General features: G+C 37.6%; 1 protein-coding gene and 1 long non-coding RNA gene across 8 annotated transcripts in view; one reads left to right on the forward strand and one right to left on the reverse strand.

The window, feature by feature from the left end:
• Positions 1–223: 223 nt before the first annotated feature.
• On the reverse strand, positions 224–12,774 carry CSRP2 (cysteine and glycine rich protein 2). Of its 7 annotated transcripts, none has more exons than XM_088141836.1 (8): positions 12,678–12,762; positions 9,684–9,763; positions 5,483–5,601; positions 3,899–4,084; positions 2,297–2,465; positions 1,127–1,256; positions 815–908; positions 224–490 (listed from the first exon to the last, which is right to left on the reverse strand). In XM_088141836.1, the coding sequence occupies exons 3-8, from the start codon at positions 5,592–5,594 to the stop codon at positions 414–416; spliced, it is 768 nt and encodes a 255-aa protein (XP_087997962.1). In that variant the 5' UTR covers positions 5,595–5,601; positions 9,684–9,763; positions 12,678–12,762; the 3' UTR covers positions 224–413. The 7 variants fall into 7 exon arrangements, with proteins under 7 accessions (XP_087997962.1, XP_087997964.1, XP_087997965.1 ...); XM_088141838.1 differs by having other exon boundaries at positions 12,674–12,749; XM_088141839.1 differs by lacking the exon at positions 9,684–9,763 and having other exon boundaries at positions 12,678–12,774.
• Positions 12,775–12,802: 28 nt separating this feature from the next.
• The window catches only part of LOC148215917 (uncharacterized), a 34,966-nt gene continuing 26,798 nt past the window's right edge, over positions 12,803–20,970 (forward strand). The window contains exons 1-2 of the long non-coding RNA XR_015796420.1: positions 12,803–13,041; positions 16,698–16,896. This is a non-coding gene — a long non-coding RNA (uncharacterized LOC148215917). The remainder of the gene's footprint in view (positions 13,042–16,697; positions 16,897–20,970) is intronic.

Below are 20,970 nucleotides of genomic sequence, written 5' to 3' on the forward strand. Positions count from 1 at the left end.
GAGGATATTAGGGATATCACATCTTTTGTTTCCTGAACTTCTGGAACACTTACATGGTGCACCCCAAACATAGTTGTACTGGATTAATATACTTTAACACCAACTTTCTATGATGTCATAAAATACTTGCATGATGTTTCAAATGTATTTTAGAAAGGAACAGTTGCAGTTCTTTAAGAAATGGAATCTGAATGATTTTCTCCAGCAGATCTTTCAACACAAATGAGTATCTAAATACAAAGCTTTATTGAAATTGACTGACAAGTTATGTAAAACTGCTTCAAGACTTGAAAACATGCAATACCTAAGGCAAAAGCAGTAGCATAAGCCAATAGCTGTTTCACAGTAAATGGCAGCATTTTAAGTTGTGCCTTGGAAAAAGAGAACCCTCTTCGTGCCAAGAAGCTAATGTGTCACTGAGCATGAACAAGAGCACCAGCTCCCTGACCATACCCAAATCCTTTGGGGCCAAAGTTCTTTGCATAACAACCTGCAAAGATGAAGAGTAAACTATTAGTTCCATTCAACTATAAATATGGTGGCTTTTAATACAGAGAATATCAGTTTACAAAGTGCTTTTACATTTATTGATGTGAACTAATCGCTCTATATATGTATCTTGTGCAGATGCTACATCAAATATATATAAAGATCTCTCACCATTCAACAGAGCTGTCCCATATGACAATAACTGGAGCATACTATCACTTATATTATCTGCTTAAGGTAAATCAGTGTGATAAACGACACCCTTTCCTTTTTAGATTCAAAGCTACATATCTCGCACTAGCACAATTCAGACACTTTATCTTACCTTTGCAATAGATTTCGCCCTCCTTCTCTGTCAGAGTTGTTGATTCAAGACTTTTACCACACTTGGCACACCGAAAACAATTTTTGTGCCAAGGCTAAAAAGAAAACAAATTATTTCAGACTTGCATTCAGTTACAAATACATTTGAGAAAATGAATTAGCCACCATTCCCTGGTGTGTTTTTTTACCAAATTCATCTAAAGCAAAAAACAAATAATCCAATTCTAACAAGTCAAGTTTATTAGTTTCAATTAAATTACCAAGCAAATCCAGAATAGTTTGGCAGGGCATTTGCAAGAATATGTCGCCTTACCTTTCCAGCTCCTATTACTTTCTCAGCTGCATACACAGAGTCATCACATCTGGAACATTTTTCTGCCCCTCCAAATTTCTGAGCAAATTTTGAAGTATTTGGACTTGTTGTAGGTCGATGAGAAGGTGTGCTAAAATGAAAAGAAGTCCTGAAATAAGTGTCTTCCTGAATCAGCAGTGAACAGGCAGGCTAGACCAAGCTCCCATTAACAGTACTGCAAAATCAGGGTCTCTTATTTTTCCTCCTAACAGTAACTATAGCTCTACTTTAGAGTGACAGCAAGGGAGGATATATTGTCCAGATCTGGTTGCCTTTATCCATCCCAGTAGGGTCACAAGTCAGTAATGAGTGAGGCAGCAGCAAATTTGAATCAAATCTTTATTGCGGTCAAAGACGAGCATAGCAACTCCAATCCTTCCATGTTTCTGTGGCAAGTGAAAGAAGGAATCCTTAGATAAATGATCAGGTTTGCTTGAGTAAAATGGGCTGCAAAGGATATAACACATTGGTCTATTTATATAGATCAATAAGTCTTTCAATGCTTTGGTTACGATTGTTACTAAATTTGTCTATCTCTATGACCAGAAAGCAAGCCAGTACATGCTGGTTTGGATACAAGAGGAAGTAACTACAGCCAAGTTTGTGAGCTGAAGAACATACAACCATATTCCTCCAGTAGGAAACCATGGTTTGTTGCATCTGAACTATAAGACTGCTCAATCTAACACTAAATGTGGCACTTAAAATTTAAGATCTTACTTAACACGATTCAACAAGGGACTAAATAGAAGTCTACTTCTTAAACATTCCTCACTGTCTTCTATCTGATCATAAAACTTTTTAGTCAATAGCAGGAATTGATCTTTGCAAAAAGATATCCTTGCTTTTTTGAGCTTTGCTCTCACAGGATGTAACAATCCATTACATACAAATAAAAAAAGAACTGACAATTTTCTCAAGATGCTGGTCCCTTGAACAGCCTCAGATCATCACGCTCAAGTATAGAAGCAGGGTGATCTTTTTATTTCATTTTCCTTTAGGGTGGCTGTGATGGTATGTATCTAACGTCTCAAGCTAGGACTAAGAGAAAGAGATTGCTATTTTCCGCATCCGGTTATTTGCTACAGTTCAAACTGCAGCCAGCTGGAAGTAAATGACTGTTGCACTTACTTGTCATGTTTTATGCCAAGCCTTTCCCCTCTGTCCATGTTGAGAGTGCCTGCTCCTTGCCCATAGCCATATCCTTTGGGACCATATTTTTTCCCATAGCAAGACTTGCAGTATATTTCTTCATCATGCATGGCCACAGTCGTGCTATCCAGGTTTTTCCGGCAAATCACTAAGGAAGAAATTAGATCTGTTTATTACCTGAAAGAAAGTTTCTTTTACTTGTGGCATCTTTTAGTAAGCTACTGTCTACTGAAAAACTGAGGGGGCTGGTTCTTCAAATGACTATTACATTTTGTTCTATTAAGACACTCTTAATAGCCCTCTTTGGCTTTTACGATTTGCATCTGCAGAAGGGAAACCTGACTCAGTTTACTTTGCCAGGCTATGAAAGAACCAGCAGTTTTTCTTCCTTGTTTCAAAACTCATGGAACTATCATTTATATCAGTGCCAATAAGCTTAATCATGCAACAGTTCCCAAGGCCACTTCTTTACAAAATATCCACAACTTTATGCCAATCAAGGACTACATTTTTGTAGCTGTTCCATTAATACTTCGTGTGAAACTATTAAAATACAAAGCCAACTTAAATCCATGTCCTAGAATATCATCACTAGCTTATTACTTAATCTTCTTTAGATGTAGATTGCTTTAGTTGGCTAGGAAACAGGCCAGTATCTCCATATTAATGAGCAAATAAAAGCAGCTTTTATACAATCACTTACAGTTCCCCATTATACACATTTTATGAAAGTGCAGAGTAAAATATTTCAACTTAGACTTGCTGAAAACAGTATTGCTTTAAGCATTTGATCAAAAACAGGCATTTTAGAATAAATATAGTAGTAGACTATAATGGTTACCCAGTAAATTAGATTCACCCACAGCTAAGACTATAAAAGCATCTACATTGAAACACTGGCATCAGGGCCAAACCAGATGTTAATACAAATGAAGAGCCACTCTAAATTTTCAAGCTAAGGTCAGTGGAAAACAGGATTGTAGCATGAAAGAATTAACTCTTTGTGGAATTATGTCTGTCTCCTTCACCTTTCCCCCACCAGGTTGTTATTGGCAAAATTTAGTGAAAAGAGATGCAGTTTCATTGACATGTCCTGTCTGGAAGTCACTTTTTCACATCAGAGCTTAGCTGCATCACTGCAGTGTTTCAGAAATGGTTTTGTTCGTTTCTGATTTCATTTTGTTCAGGTATTTAAATTGGATTCCATGCTTCAGTTTAATTTTAGATTGTGTACAGTGTACATTTCATACTTTCCTAAGACACTATCATGTTTCTAATTTTGAAACTCATTGGATTTACCAATTACAAGTCATGTATTTTGACAAAGAAGCTCTTGAGCTCAATCCCACATCTAGAGAAGCTAATTTTAATTATGTATTCCTTCATTAAGTATACAGTGGTACCTCGGTTCACGAACTTAATTCGTTCTGCGACTCTGGTCGTGACCCGAATTGGCCGCGACCCGAATCAAATTTTCCCATAAGGTTCAATGTAATTACGGTTAATCTGTTCTGAGCCATATCTATTTTTTTTTTTAAACCACAAAAATATGACACAAAGTACAGTACGAAGAGAGCTAACCTTGCTCGACGCGACTTCTGGCGTGGAGGACAGGAAGGCAGGTGGGGAGGTGGTTATCGCTTGGAGGGAGAGTCCCGCTCCCTACAGGAAGCCACGACCACGTGTCACGGGAAGGAAAATGGCCGCGGATCCTGTTCGTCACCCAATCCGGTGTTCGCGAACGGAAGCAAAATTTTGCGGACGGTGCTGTTCGTGACCCGAATTGGTCGTGAACAGAAGCGTTCGTGACCCGAGGTACCACTGTATTTTGTATATTTTAGAAACCTATTCCTTCTTTTTTTATAGTAATTGTATTAAAGTTTACAAGATAAAAGACAATACAAACTAAGAAAAATATAAAGCATGAAGAAAAGAGGAAGTACAAAGAGAAAAAAGAAAAGAAAAAAGGGAAAAAAGATATATAAAAGAATGACTCCCCCCTGCCCCCAGGCAAGTATAAACAACTTCAGTAACTTAGCACCTTCTTTAGTGTTTCAATAAAAAAAAGGTATCTTCTTCCCATATCTCATCTCTTATCAATAAACAAATTGTAAAAACTCATCATTCAAGTCCTGAAACCTATTCCTTCTCAATGTTCAGTTTTGTAAAATGTGAAGAAGCAATCTGAAAGCAGAGTGTAAAATTTTTAAAAGTATTTCTTATTCTTCTCAGGTCTTCCCATTTACCTCTTGGATTTTACTGCAAGTGTTATCTTTCACAGCACTTGAAACTTGACCCAGGTTCTACTTGAATTGGAATCTTTACAAGGTACATTCAACTTTCAGTTTAGTCATTTACCCATTTATTTTATATAAGCTACAATTAGCATTTATCAAATGACAGTACTGTTCGTGACAACTGCATCAGCTGATTGTTTGAAATTATTCTTGTTTTAGCATCTAATTCAGTTTTTTAGTACAAAAATTCAGCATTTTAACCACCTGCTAGGATGAACGATCACAATCAACTCTGCTCTTAAAGGCAGTCAACAACCTCTGCAGCAAAGCCCAACAGAATTTTGCCTCCACTAGGCTGAAATAGAAAATCAACTAAATGACATCATTAACTTATTTGGTATAAGCACTGAAGAGAGCCAAACTAGTGAATAACTTCTCAAAATGATATTTAAAATGTAAATTGCTACAACAGCTTATAGTATGAGAACTGCATCTTGATGGAATAATTCTGCCTTCTGCTAGTAAAGCTGAAGTAATAAGGTTTATATTCAAAGCTGTCTACATGGATCAAAGTGACAATCTTGTGTATCATTATCAGGTATGGTGATACATTTCAGAATTATATTACTTTGCTGTTCTTTTAAAACTGCTAGTGTTAGTCAGAGCTAAATGACTATCTGAAAGCATTCTCTTAACAATACATTTGTTCTGCAAAGGCAGAGTCTGTATGAATCACACTAGAGCTATGTGACACAAATTTGCAAAAGACAAGTTATATCACTTTACATTCTGACATTTGTTCTTCAGAGCCATAAGATGGCAACTGTATAGCTCAATACTAAATTCAGGTTCTTGCTATTTATGATCTTAGGACTCATACTGCTCAAATGCTGGTACATCGTTCAAAAAGAGTTTCATAGGTACTTACTACAAAGAAAGCAGCATCTGTGGAAGCTTCTCCCATCACACTGGACTTCTTCTGCATGGTATACTATTCTGCCACAGGTTCCACATTTGTTTCCACCTCCCCAGTTTGGCATTTTGAGTCTGCAGAATAAATGCTAACAATTAGCAACAGGATAAAGAATGAGTTCCCATTAAGGGCTCTTTTGCACAACAGAACTAAAGCACCCTTATGCATGGTGCAAACTAGTTTAAAGTACCAACCATACTTCCAACCCTTATTCTGTCTTAGCAATAGAGAAAGGGGGTCCTGTCTGCAAAAGAAGTTGGGGGAGAAGAGAGGCATGTGACCAATGCCTCCTTTGATACCAATTACTAGTGCTGAAGACCCACTTGTTGGGATGGAATGGGCAAGGATGGGTCTCTGGGAGACAGGCTTTAGCCACATTTGCCTGTACGGGTAACTTGTTACTTAGGCTATTTCTGAACACAAGTCCACCAATTTTCTAAAAATCTGAATGAGAAGAATGGTAACCTTGTCTACCAGTCATTCAGAAGACTGGTAAACTTTTGTCCAAAAATAACCAGTAGCAAACATTAGGATGGAGGAAGGGTGTTGGGTGAAGCTTCCAGCTGTCTTCCAGTCTATTGATCTTTCAGCTGAGCTATTTTCACACATACAGTACTACAGACACTTGATAGACAGGTTTACTGTTCTTCCTGCCACTTAAGCTATAAGTGAAAAGTAGAACAGTCTGAATGTGTGGTTCAGTTTAATTGTGGTTTACTTTTCTAGTAGAACTTATATGTAGGAGTTGCTGAGCAATGATTCCTAGACCACTGTTTAAATGTAAACATGCTTGGAATGTGGAAAAGTTTAATAATTCATCCAAAATACAACATCATCATCTTCACCCAACTGTTGCACTGCAACACATACATGATTTAGTAGTAATATGCTAGTAATGCTATATTTTTAAGAATCTTAAATTACAGCATAGTTTGGCATTATGTAATGATCAAAATGAGGTGGAAATATTAGTGCCATATACTTCAGGAACTTGTAATTTTTCATAAATTTCAGTCTAAAAAAAGGATATATTTTATCCTATGGTTTGGTTTCACTACTATTCAACATCTACTCAAAGTACGAGCCCAAGAAAGAGACAACCTTGTTTCAAAACCTTTGCATTAGAAGACTGCTATATTTTATAGCATCTCCTAAAGATTAAGAACAAACTTCTTGTCATTCCACGCTTTGTTTTGACAACAATCTAAGTAACCAAGAATTATACACAAGTTTTTCTTCCATTTGAAAGTAATTATTATTACTAATAATTAAAATTGGTGTTCTTGCATTAAGGAATATTTGTTACCTTATCAAGGTATCAAAATTCCTGTAATGTGTAAGCAAGAAATTCTTATGACTCTAAATATTTAAACCTGTTGAGATTCCTTAATCTGCATTGAGATTCCTTAATCTGTACTATTCCCTGAATGGTTTTACAAATGATACATATTTTCATTTCTATGACACAGGCAAATACATGCTAGAATTTGGTGCTTCAGTCTATTCTGATGTGTTTCAGAAAACTGTTTTTCTTCATGAAGCAATTTAGAGATTACTATGACTGCTCCTTAAATGATGTGTTTCCTTACAGACCTACATTTTAAAATGAATATAGGACAATTTGAAGAGTTTGAGAGACTTTAGATGCAGTTGGCCCTCAAATTTCATGCAATACAACATCTCACTGCTTGATTTGTATTTACATTTCACACTTACAGTGATATGTATTCTGTTTACATCTCAGACTTGGCTTGGTTTACCACTGTAAGTGACTTAGTTTATGACTTAATTAGAAAATTGTTATCTCCATCAGCTTTCTATAAATGGACAATGCCCAAGATGTAAGAGGCAGCCAAGATGCCAGATGTTTTAGTCAATTGTTATGTTGTATCCAGGTTCTGGGTTACTGTTCACATAAACCTTCTCTTAAAAAAACAAATTCCAGCAGGATTCTATCAAGCAGCATTTAATACTATTCTGCATGAAACAGGGTACAATTGGGAGCCCTTTCAGCGACATACCTAGAGTCCCTTATAAGTATTTGTTTTTGACTTTGGTGCTGCCCAACTCCAGATAGCTCACAGTATAAAAATAACACAAATACAACAAAATAAATAGAAATACAGAAAGGGAAATAAAATGGCAGATCCAGACAACTACATCAAGACATATGTGACATATGACAAACATATCTAACAAGGGGGTTCTATAAACCCTATCCCAAGGCCTGGGAAAACAGGGTCTTTAAAGCCTTCCAGAATGCCATCAGGGTGGGAGCTGTCTGAATCTCAGGGAGAACCTCATTCCAGAGGGCAGGTGCCACTTCAGAGAAAGCACACTTCCTGGGTCCTGAAAGGTGACACTGTTTGACTGAGGGGATCTGGAGCATGGCTACTCTGTTGGCTCCTACCAGCTGGACAAAATTCACAGGAGACAGGCAGTTATTCAGATGACCAGGCCCCATGCCATATAGGGCATTATAGGTGATAACCAGCATCTTGACTCACACCTAGAAGCATTCTAGCAACCAGCTCGCAAAGCAGGAGTGTCACATGGGACTACTGAGTAGGCCCACCACTGCTCCCTCTGCTATATTTTGGCCCAGTTGAAACTTTTAAGTGATTTTCAAAGGCAACCCCACATAGTGCATTGAAATAGTTGAGCCATGAGGTGACAAGGGTGTGAGTGAGTGTCTGGAGAGCCTCCTGATTCAGGAAGAGGTACAATTGGTGCACCACATGAAGCTCTGCAAAGGCTGCCTTGGCCGCTTCCGCTCCTTGAGCAGGAGCTGTGAGTCCAGGAGTACCTCCAGATTGCCTATCACTCCTAAATGTGGAGTAAGGATAGAAAAACCTCCGGCTCAGATGGTCCTAACAAGAACAGCCATTTGGTTTTGGTAGCATTGAGGCAGAATCACTCCTCCACTGCCAGGCCCACACAGCTTCCAGGCACTGGGACAGGACTTCAACAACCTCACTTGGCTGGCCTAGAATCAAAAGGTATACTGGGTATCATCAGAATACTGATACCAGATCCCAAACTGCAGATGATCTCTCCCAGCAGTTTCATGTAAGTGTTGAACAAGAGGGGAGAGCATTGAATCTTGTGGCACCCCACAAAAGAGAGGTCTGGAGAGCAACCTCTCCCCCTCCCCACTAACACCGACTGCAACCAGCCTTGAAGGAAAAAAAAAAAAAAAAGAACCATCACAATACGGTGCCCTCAATTCCCAACCTTTGGAGCCAGTCCAGAAGGATGCCAGGGTTGACAGCATTGAAAGCTGCTGAAAGATCAAGGAGCACAAGGATGGGTTCACCAACTGCATTCCAGCTCTGCTCCAGATCATCAACAAGTGTGACCAAGGCTGTCTCTGTACTGAATCCCAGCCTGAAACCCAGACTGGAATGGGTCTAGCTTTCTCCAGGGTCCTCTGCAACTGCAGTCCCACCACTCTTCCCTAAAAAGTGAAGGTTGGAGACCAAACGGTAGTTGTCTGATAGTTGGGTCCAAGGATAGTCTTCTGGGGAGGGAACATATGACCACCTCCATTAAGGTGGAAAGCATCACTCCTTTTCTCAAGGAGGCCAACACCACCATACACACTTAACTATATATAGGTCACCGCCCGGTTGCCTTAAGGATCCCAGAGGGGCCTGGGTCCAACAAACAAGTGGCCAAACTAACAGTACAGAGAACCTTGTCCACTTCTTCAAGAATTACTGTCTCAACTTCAGCCCAGATCATACCACCAGTCCAAGCCCCAAGCACCTCTCCCAGACCTGCCTGGTTGGAGTTCAACACAGTATGGATCTGAGCAATTTTAACCACAAAATAGCCAGAATAGTCCTATGGCCCATTTCTGCCTAACAGAGAAAGGGTCACCCTAAAAAGGTTGCTTTTAATCTGACACATGTAATCATTTAATATTCTAGCATTTATTCATGTTTTGAAAAAGAACAGCTCTGCCGGATGAGCAAGATAGGATGCAAATTAGTACCAGATTTATTTTTTGTTATAAAAGATGACAGAACTCATTCTGCTCATACTTGTAGGATCTAAACTTTGGGATTAGTCCTCTAACTCAATCCTGTATGGTACAAAGAAACACACAGCAATTAAATGTGAAAGATAACCTTCTTAAAGTGCAGCTACTCACCAATTCAGCTCTTCATAGTTCAATAGATAATAACTAGGCTCAGATTTTACACCATTATCCAGAAGAAAATTTACACATACCTAGAGAATGAGAATACAGAAAGGCTGTGTTCACACAACACAGTACCCACGGTTAATGGAATTAACCAGATTTCCAGGTTCTCACACCACACTGAACCATCAACTAATCACACCGAGCTGCAAACTGGTCAACATTTTTGCTTACAATATATTGTGAACCCAGGCAAGAAAAACATTTATGGCAGTGATAAAATAATTTTCCAAGCATTGTTGTGCAGTTTAACATATAAAAAGAGCTTGATTATTCATATTTGAAACAATAGCTTATCTTACTGAGCATTTGCTATTGTTCAGATTTCAGTACCTGCTGTGTTAGATCTAAGCTCTATCTGAAGCTACTATATTTTATCAAAGAATCTTTAATCTTTATCCAATGACAATATTTTCAGTTTCTATTTTTAAAGTGTACAATATAAGGGCAATGTAACATGTACTTTGGTCCTAAGCCTCTAAGGCTGTTTTAGGAAAAAAAAATAAGTGCAAGGCACTTCATATATTGTAATGAGTTATAAAAAAGGACCTTATTTACTGTATTTCTCTTAATATGCATTTTATTTCATCTACTTCAAGAAAAGAATGACATGTTTACTAGTTCCATCTCCCTACAACTGTATTCAGTCCATTGTTTTGACAAAGTTTGACCAAGAAATTCTACAATAGTATGTTTTTATTATAATTGTAAAGCAAGATAAAAATGTAATGTCTATTTCCTTACCATTCAATTTTATCTTGAGTATGCTCATCACAGGAAAGGCAAATAGGGTAAAAGAAGTACAGTAAAACACCTTAAGTTAGCTTCTGTTACCCAACCATTTTCATTCTATTTAACACATCCAACCTTGAAAATATTCTACAGTATGACATGGAGGCGGTAGAACAAGTTCCATGAATCAGATATGATAGTTGTGTAATTTTTTGGCTCTATCCTCAGAAAGCCACAGCACTAGATTTTCCATCCTTCCTTTATATCTTCACAACAAAACCTGTCCTGCGTGTTGACAAATAAGAATTCATTCTAAAAATAAGATTTTGGTGGAAAAAATGGAAAAACACAAATTCCAGAATTCCTTGTGTTAGATTTTGTATGCTGCTCAAGATAAGAGTTCCTAAGAAGCTTCTAAATATTCCACTGGCAAAATTCAAACAAAACTATTTTGAAAGTACAGAAGGAGACAGCATCAGATTTACAAATCCATCCAGCAAAGGACAGTCATAATTTTGTTTCTCATGAATTGGTTGGCACAGAGGTAGAACATATTACCAAGGTTTATTATTACAACAGTATTCATATTTTCATATTTCTGCTTCAATATGTCCAGATATTGGGATAAGAAGCCTCCAAAACCACTTTCACTAAATAGCTTATTCAGCATTTTTGTTACACTTACATTTTCAATATGTACTCATTCATTTTCAGAAGACTGGAATTTCCATTATCACAGCCTTTGAGCACAGATAGTTAACATCAGCAAGCCAGCCACACAGACTGTCAATGAATGTGATTAAGCTACATTACATGCATCAGTTAGCTTTCTATTAAGTGGTTTACCACAAGTACTCCTACTTTTACTAAAGTACATCTAATTAAAAAGACATCTCACAAAACAGAAAAATGGGAATGTCCAGCAGATTAAGAGGCAGGCTGCATTTAAAAAGAAAAAGGACAGCTACCTTGCAATCTCCTCTATTATAAATTAATATCCAACCCCAATGGACATCCATCATAACTGAAGATATCTCAAAACATTTCCTCACTAGCACTAAAGGAAATAGAGTTTTACTCAACTATTTATTTACATCACTACTTCCAGTGATATAATTCAGAGTCTACATTACATGAGCAGCATACCTTTTAATAGCAATCTGCTGCTAGACATAAACTAGATGAGTTACAGTTCATGAAAGTGGATGCCTTTTAATAAAATGTGTGAGTTTGAAAAGGTGTTGTTACTAAACTCCTAATTTTTAGCTAGAGGCTACAATTCCACAAATATCCTGCTTTCTCATAAGCAGTACACTTCACACAGATTTCATAAGTGGGATCAAGCTAAACCCTTGTTCTTTCATTCCATTAAGCTAAATATTCACACCCATGTCACAAAATACAACTATCTTCAGGCCAAGACATAATAGATCCCTTCAAGTAGATTACTGCTCAATTAAAGATACAACTTTTCCAAAATATGCTCAGAAGGGGAACCCAGCAGTTGATCTGAAAAGCAACTGAAAGAAAAGTTCAGCATCCTCTAGAAAAAATCAAGTCAGGGTGGGACGCTGATGTCGTGCAAGACTCTATGGGAGGAAAGCTTGCAGTGCTCCAACACAGTGAAAAAAAAAATTAAGTGGAAGACATCTGGGTTGAATGAGCTCCTTACTAGTGCAATTAATGACGGGTGGGAGGCCGAGAGGAGACTGCAGGAGAAGAAAACAAAGACAATTACCTACTTAAGGGTGGGGACAGGATTTGGAAAGATCAATTTTAGAAAAATAATGAAACGCCCAAAGACACGGATGTACAGAGGTTCTGCATCCACCCATACTTAATTATGAGAGAGCCAGTTTTCCAGGCTAAAGAAGTAATTCATTCAAGGAGACGCTTAAAAAAAAAAAAGCTGGCAATACCTTCCATTTTAGAAATAAGCACCTTTGGAAAGGCCCCCGCCCCCTTGGAGGTGGTCGCATTTGACGGCCCTTCCAAAAGACATTCCGTCCGAGCCCAGCGAGACCTCCCCACACCACCTCTCAGGTTGGCCAGCCGGCAGCTAACTTCAGGAGTCGCCAGGCAGCGCTAAGGGGGAAAAGCGAGGGTAGACGAGGCAGATGAGGAAAATAACTCGCGGGAAAAGTCACGGCGTTGTTATTCCTGCCTCCCTATCTAGCCCGCTACGCGCACCTCGCTTCAACACCTACCCACCTACAGCACTGCAGAACGACGCCGCAACTCTCTAAGGAACAAATCACCGAGGCTCCAGGCGATCCTCCTTGGTGGCTGTTTATAGGCTTTCGCAAGGGGGTGGAGCAATCGCACAGCGTATCCAACCGAGTCCCCGCCTCCTACTGACGTTCGCCAGCTGCCGTCAAATCAGCTCTTCGTGCTGCGTTTTGTGGGGGTAGCGGCTTTCCTTCGCCTCCTCGGTTGCCCGCGCGTGAGCTTTTGATGTCTTCTGTGGAAGGCAACATCTTTTGCATTTCGCCAGAGTAGCAGGCAGTCGTGGAATTCGATAATCCTAGGATGCAGAGCGGAGTAAACTTGAAATGTGAAATCCGTTACTAGTTAAGTAGGAGCATTTCTTGATATTTTCTCAGCATCCATATTAAGAATATATTTAATAAATGATTATTTTGGATATAGGCTTGTATTTAGCTTTGAACACTGATGGGATATGGAGATTGTACCAATTGTTAGAGAGCAACTACAGGGAAGGGGGTTATAAACTTCTCAGTTGTGTCTTTGACTTATCCATTATGGCTTTTCTTACATTCATTTATTGTACATATAGCCTGCCTTGGTGGTGGTCATGACATCAACCATTCTTTTATTTCCATAGCCTTAAACCAGGTAGATTAAATAAGTAAAGTTTGGCCCACCTAGTGGCGCTATGCCTTCATCTATCCACAATATCCCCAGTTAAAAGGTCTCCTATATCCTTGCATGTTGCATATGGGGACATGCAAAGCCACTGTGGCATATTAACCTAGTTGCATGTCCTTTGCACCTTACCCACAATGAGGCTTATCTGAATCCACATGAGTCATGTAAACTGAGAAGGGCTGCCATTTTGGTTTGCAGAACTGATACTTGAAACCAAAGCTTCTCGCTGGTTGTCTTAAGTGGAAGACCATTACGCAATCTTGTGGTAGTGAACTGTGTGCATTGGTTCATCTTGAATCCATTTCATTTTATAATATTTTCTAGAGCTGTAAGAGAGGAAAAAGTGTTTTCTAAAGAACTTGCAAAAATGTTGTAAGCCACCGTTCTTTATCCCGCTAGGTGCTTTGTTTTGTTTCTAAATTAGACAATCTCAAACAAATTAGCCTTTTCTCTGTGAGAAAATTGTTCAGCCTACTTACTATTTTGTTTCCTTGAATGTGCATATTTTCCAGTTCTGCAATTTTGGTTTTGAAAAGAACTGATTAGAATGAAATATACAATTTATGTATATAGTCTTTTTATATAGTATGACTTTTTTTAGCTAATTTAATGTGGATATTTATATTTTTACTGTTTCTAATGTTTGATTTTAATTGTGAGCCACCCAGAGTCACCCTTTGGGGGAGATGGGCAGCATATAAATTTAATAAATAAATGATAGATATCCCAAAAAATAGGTCTCACCAAATATGTATATGTACACACACACACACACACACTGTTGTTTCAGTTCATTTTTTAACCATACCTAGAATGAAGTACATTAACACAGCACATTAATCTTTCTAATATTGTCTTGATGATTTTATTAATGGGTAGCCAGTGGACAGACCTGTACATGACTCTCAAATCCATTTTTTATAGCCTCCAGAGCCGCATAGCTGCTGAAAACTGATGGTACAATTTCCTTCCATTTTAAGGTGGGAAACATGCAAATTGCAGTGTATACCCTAATATTTACATATCACTTTCCCTGAAAAATAAAGTCCCATTTCTAAGTGTGATATATATTAAACCTCCCTGAAAATGTTAAGTTATGGGGGCTGGGGTGGCCTCCCTACATTTCCTTCACCCCACTAAACTTTTCTGGTTAAATGGTATGGCCCAGGGTGACTCAAAAAAACATGCCTCCCCCCCCCAATTCTTGGCCATAACCTTTTTAAAAGTTGGGTGGTTTAGCTATAATAAAAGTACAGAACTTTCATCTCGGTCTTTGCAAAGTGGCAAATATTAACAATATTATTTTTCTTCCCTTGAGAGCAGTGCCTTGTTATTTTGCAAGACCTTTGCTGATTATAGTTTAATTTAGTTCTGTGAAACCTAAGATTGGTCTCTTCCATCACTACATTAAAGATTTGCAAGAAAGAAACAGAGAATTGGTTCTATACCTTTCCTTGACCTTATATACAGAAAGCTACCTTCCTGTATCAAGACTGCCTTAGACTAAAAGGCATTAATTCAGTTTGCAAGAGGTTGTGCCAGCTGAAATTTGAGGATCAGTGTTTGTATCATCTGAGTAGTATTTCTAAACACAAGGCCCTCTTTGTTTTATTTTGTTATCCAGGCATAACTTCTAAATAACACTGTAATAGAAAACCATTGTTTTGGTTTGAAGGTAGGCATATTTTCATGAATCATTTAATTGCTTTCTATTTTTCTGTTAACGGGTTTGAATTGCAAACACCCAAATATGCATATTTATGTGGACAATGCATACTGTATAGTTAGCCTCTGTAGTATGAAATTAATATTCAAAGTGATTAATGTTGTATAAGTCAAGGGCCCAGAATGAAGCTATTCATTAATAATCATCCAACCATGCTCGGCAGGAAGCAGTGAAAGGGTCAGAGCCTTAAAGCAAGAAGTTTTTTAAATAAATGTTGGAAGAGATCATAGTGAGTAGAGCTTACTTATGAATTAATGCCTTATAGAAGTTTGTTAACAATAGCAAAGGGCATTGCTATTTAATATAGGTCAGCATTCAACACGGTACTCTTAAACTGAATTAGATTTCTTGCTTTCAAAATTCCTGTCCAGCAGAGCTATTTGCCATACGTTCTACAGATTATGAATAATGAAAGTCCTCTATCTGGGGTGGACACCAGGTTGGGGAAGATTAGTGTAGATTGGGTTCACACATCTTACTAAGTTGTAATGCTGTTCGTTTGATTTGGGCCTAATCAGTGTATTGATAAATGATGATTTATGAGAGCTATATGCATTGAACTAAGAGTAGGAAGACCTAGGTTTAAGGCAAGAAGCTAATAGGTGGTTCTGGGACAGTCATTATCTCTCAGCCCAAACACCTCACAGGGTTTCTGGTGGAAAAAATTGGAGGAAGGAATGTTAGATTTACTCTACTCTCAGAGTAAAAAGGGTCTATAAAACAAGCCAAAAAAAAAAAAAAAGTGTGTGTGTGTGTATATGTGTGTGCATGTGCGTGTGTGTGTTTAAAACATTGTGGCTTATTCTCTATATAAGAATTTCAGTGTGATTTAAAAATTCATCAATTAATGTGATGTTGTGACTGTAAACAGAGGATGCACTTGAGAGTTGTACTATACAGAATCTTTGATCATTCTGTATCCATCTAATTACTTAAAAATTGTGCTAAAGATTTCTGCTGTGGAAAAAAATACAAATATATAAAAATAAATTTGAAGAATTTTAAATCTGCATTGGCTCCAGATTGTCTTGCAGTCTTGCTTGAATTAATATGGTGCTCCTTATATGTATCTAGTTTCCTCCATGAAACTATTATGCATGATAATAGTGTCTAATGAGTTTTACTTATAGTCTTAAAAGTGAGTGATTACATGCTGTCTAGTCAGCAAAACTCTACAGTCTTATGAAAAATATGGTTGTTCATTAAATAGGTGAACATAGAGGATATTTTTTTAACCTTTAAGTTAAAATTTAAGTTATAACCTTTAAGTTAAAATTTAAGTTATAAAAAATAATTTTATAAAAAGCACACTCAGAAAGATAATATCTTTTAAAAAATGTTTCTTTTACCCATAGTTTTATCTATATGGAGGTGTTAAGCAGATGTATTTAAAACAAGAAGAACAGAGTACACAATTTCTAGGTAATCCTAAATGTAATTAGTGAAAATGTGCAATGCAAACCACTGATTGCTGATGCTTGTTTTCCTGGTCATGAGTATGTGACCCTCTATTTCTCCAAGGAAACCTGAGCTAAGATATACTTTTTTATGTTTGCCATTTATATGTTGTTCTAATGGGCTACCCAAATTCTTTAATGCTTCTCCCTCCTTCCTAGCTTTCCTGATAATACCTCATGAGAGTGCTGTGTGATTGCAGCCACCTAGAGCTGCAGGTACAGCTGAGCAGAGAAGAGGCATGGGTGATCATCACCACCAGATAAAGTGACCTAAAGATACAGTCAATGGAGAAGGAGGAGAAGATAGAGAAACAGAAGCGAACAAACAAAGCTTTGCTAGAAATTAAAGGAAGGCCAGGTAGGAAGTTTGGGATGAATCTGTGAAGAGGCTACATAGCTCTGGGAGAATAATAAACCTTTGCCTCATGGGCCAGAATGAAGGCTGTCACCACTGAAGTCCTGTCATTTAAACAACAATCATCTCAAACTAATATTTATCTTAGGCGACACCTTTTGCCTGAATACTTAAATACCTGTGCAATTCTTTCATATGTTCAAGTTTGTCCCCTTCCACATGGCAATGTTGGTATACTGATCTGAAAAGCTTGAGAGTAAAGTCACAGAAAAGTAGTTGCACCTAATTCCAGAAAACATCACAATATATAATTGTGGATTTCACTCTCTTATAGGAATCCAAAGATTTGGAGCTATGTAAGGATGTGATGAGTTAATAAAAACTAATAATATCAGTTGGCATGTTGCATGTCTTAGACCACACTGCAGTTGTATAAAAAGTGAGTCTATGTTTTCCTTTTAGGGAATTAGAAGACAACTGTCTTTCCTCCAAGAAGTTTGGTGTGATGGGCATGGTTCTTTCCTCATTACATTTAGCAAAACCCTGGTGGGATGGATTAAATTAAGGCTGGGTTTTCCTATTACTGTTATTGAATAAATCACAAATGTCTGGGTCCTTACAGTACACTAAATCATAAACCATGGTTTAAAAATCACAGTGGTTGGATTTTCTCAGCATACTAATACGGTTTGTTCAATTTTTTATTAGCATGATGTATGAATACATGGTGAGGAAATTAAAACTGGTTCAAGATTACCTACTGAGTTTCATGGCTGATGAATTTTGGAGTATTTACACTTAACTTCTGGCTCTACCATCATGAATATATCTGTTCATAGATGTTTGCATGGTATTAAATCAAGATGTCTAGTTAACAAGTGTAGTTACAGCATGATCATATCCCTTCAGATGTACCTCACAGCCACACCTTTTGCTTTAGGGAAACTGAAGTTGTGATATGCTGTGATGGAATATATCTACGAAGGGGAAGGTGATGTGATGGAATACAATAGAGCACCTGGTTCTCAGGAAGGAGGGAGCACATTCCAGGAGGCAAGGAGAGACAAGAGACAGCACAGTCCAGAGCAGGAGCATGAGAAGAGGAAGATATTTAGGATAGCCACTCCCTAGAATCTCCCAGGGTATATCTACTAGGTTAGAGTAGTACACATTTAGTCTGACAAGATTCTGTCTATATGATGTAAGCAATAAAAGAACTGAACTTGGCTGGACTGTTTCCCTGTTGTTCTTGGGCTGGGCCTGACATATACATAAAGGCTTAGTTACAAATCCTCATGTCCATAAATCCTAAATGGTGGCACTCTGGCTTGGACACCAATACTGGGATTTATGAACATGAGGATTTGTAACTAAGTCTTTATGTTTAGGACTTTGGTAAAAGAGCCACATATGATAAAAAGAGTGTATCATAAATTGGTAGAGTGCATATACTATACATATTAACTGGACTTTTTGGTTTAGCTGCATTTCTATTGCCATTGATTGATTGATTGATTGATTGATTGATTATGTGCCATGAAGTTGTTGACTCTTAACAACCACATAGATAGATTTTGTCCCTGGCGGTCTTTTCCTAACCTTGTCCTTCAGGTCTTCCAGCAGTGCATCCATTGGCACTGTAACTAAGCATCCACCTTGCTGTTGATTGTCCTCTTCCTCTCTTTTCTCCACCTTTTCCATCATTAGATCCTTCTCTAGAGAGCTAGGTCTTTGCATAATGTGTCCAAAGTAGGATAATTTGAACCTAGTCATTTGTGTCTCAAGTGAGGACTCTGGGTTGATTTGTTTGATGATTCATCAGTTTGTTTTCTTGGCTGTCCATGGTATTCTCAGGAGTCTTCTCTAACACCAAAGTTCAAAAGCATCAATACTCTTCCTATCTTGCTTCTTTCAAGGTTGCATTGCCTTTACTGATCCAAAAAGAAAATCAAGATTAAACTTGGTTCACTACTTGATTATATCTCTTAGATTCTAGTTCATCATTGTAATCACTACCCCACATTGGTGGTTCTGTTTTTTTTATTGTTTGGAATTACATCATTCTCCTTGCCTCCAGTATTGAGAGATAATAGCTTTGTACCTAGAGGGCTACTTGTCAAAACATAGCCTTGGCAATAGTGTCTCCTTTCTTTGAAGCAAGTTGTATAGCAGAAGAATGACAAAGACAGTAAGAATTTCTTTTATGTCTGATGACAATCTGTTATCAACATTTGTTCAGTAATTGTCCCCAGCAATACCACTTATAAAAAACATGGTTATGTAACACATACTCCTATAACACTACACAGTGACAGCTTCCTCAGACAGATCACAGCATAAACTGTAAATTTTTCTTTGACTGCAAAAACTAGAAACAGAAAAGTAGAGTCAAGCTCTGTGCCTGAAATCTGATTTGGCTCAGAATGTTTAGATTGAATCAGAGAAAAAGCAGAGTGGTGTTACATGTCAGGAAGCCCTGGATTTGTGTTGGAAGAGAGCAATTTAGAACATGTGATTTTTTGCCACAGACTTTGCTTATTATCTTACCTATCTACTTGTATGCATTGCCTTTTACAGAATACTGAAACAAAGTCCCTGTTCCTGAGTACTTTTAGTCTTGTCTTCTCATAGACTACTTTTGATTCAAAAGCTAATTACTGACAATAATTGGAACCAGGAACTCCATTGCTAAGCAATGCAATCGTAAGATGCAACATCATGTGACATGCAGGCACAACAAATAGCCCCTTTTTTTAAAAAAAAAATTCTTACTGGCCTATTACTTTCTAATGTCTTTTAGAACCTTCTATAACAGCACAATGATTATAATGTTTGTTGTGTAAATAGAAGGTTGCTGGTTTGAAACCTGCAGATTTTTTTTTTAATTACTATTTTTCTTTCCTATGGGCTATTTGGGAACAGGGGGTGAAACTCTTCTCAGGTGACTGGAAAGCAATGAAAACAGAGCACCAATGGATTTTTTAAATCATAGGGAAAAGTAGGAAGCTCAGGAAAAGAAAATAATAATAAAAATCCTCACATCTCTGCTGAGGTTCAAACCAGCGACCTTCTATTTGCAATGCATGTATTATAATCATTGAACTATTATAGTATTCACAATAAAGGTAGCTCTAAAGACTATTACAGACTATGGCACCTGTTTGTTTCAGGTAGCGTGCTTCAGTTTGTTGCAGGCTAACCCCAGGAATTCACAAAATAGCCAGTGAACCAGTAAAATTAGGCTGCAACAAACTGGACAGGAACCTTAAGGCAATATAAGATGGAAATGTGTACTTTGGAAGTGGAGCATACAAACATACCCTCAGGTTACTTTGATGGTGGCTGGGGAATGGTAAGGGTGGTGTTTGTTTCTGTCCTCCAGAAATGGTTGTCAGCCAATTCTGGCAAAGGACAATGGGGCAGTGTGGATAAGCCCAAAGAAAAGTGAGGTAAGTCAAAACAAACAAACAGCAAAGCAAAGACTTCCATGCATTTTTGCTGAACAATCCAACTCTACTGAAAAATATTCACTTTAATGAGAAATAAATATGGGCATCTGAATAAAAAAGAGTGACTTACGTTATCACTTGTTCTGTTTTTGTCTAATACTCTTGTTCTTGCCCTGATGTTTTGGGCTCCCTACCCAAAACACCCTTAAGGTGGTCACTTAGAGGCTAGGTTTTATTTTCGATACATGAGGAATAAAAGTTTGTTTTTTAAAAAAAAGTATTACAGATGATTGAAACAAAAAATAGTAAATCCAGCCAAAGGTATAAGCTGGGTTTATTGGGGGCAAATGACTAAAAATGTTACTCAAACTAATAGAAAAATTATACAAATGTTACATAAATTAACACATAAATCAATATATAAATGTACCCTCTTTTTTTAATTAGGTACAATCTAGATCTTATTTTTGTTTTATCCAGTCCCCCAACTTGACTTTCTTGATTGCTTTGACAAATTAACCAATCCCTTCGTCCTAATATACTAGAAGAGGATACATTTAAATGCCTCAATTTTTTTGCAAAGTCAGTACACAGAGGAGTTTCTATTTCTAATCTAAACTTCTGCCTG

The sequence above is a fragment of the Python bivittatus genome, unplaced genomic scaffold (assembly GCF_059951505.1).
Source record: "Python bivittatus isolate LINGU-HERP-01145 unplaced genomic scaffold, Pbiv_v1 ctg000330_np1212, whole genome shotgun sequence".
NCBI lineage: Eukaryota > Metazoa > Chordata > Lepidosauria > Squamata > Pythonidae > Python > Python bivittatus.

Bases quoted from the DNA above. Each gene is read 5' to 3' on its own strand.
- CSRP2 (XM_088141839.1), bottom strand. From the start codon at position 5,594: ATGCCAAACTGGGGAGGTGGAAACAAATGTGGAACCTGTGGCAGAATA. The intron at 2,466-3,898 runs GTTAGCTCTCTT...TTTCTTCCTTAG, and splicing joins CAGAAGTCGCGTCGAGCAAG to TGATTTGCCGGAAAAACCTG. The intron at 491-814 runs GTAAGATAAAGT...TCATCTTTGCAG, and splicing joins GGGCGAAATCTATTGCAAAG to GTTGTTATGCAAAGAACTTT.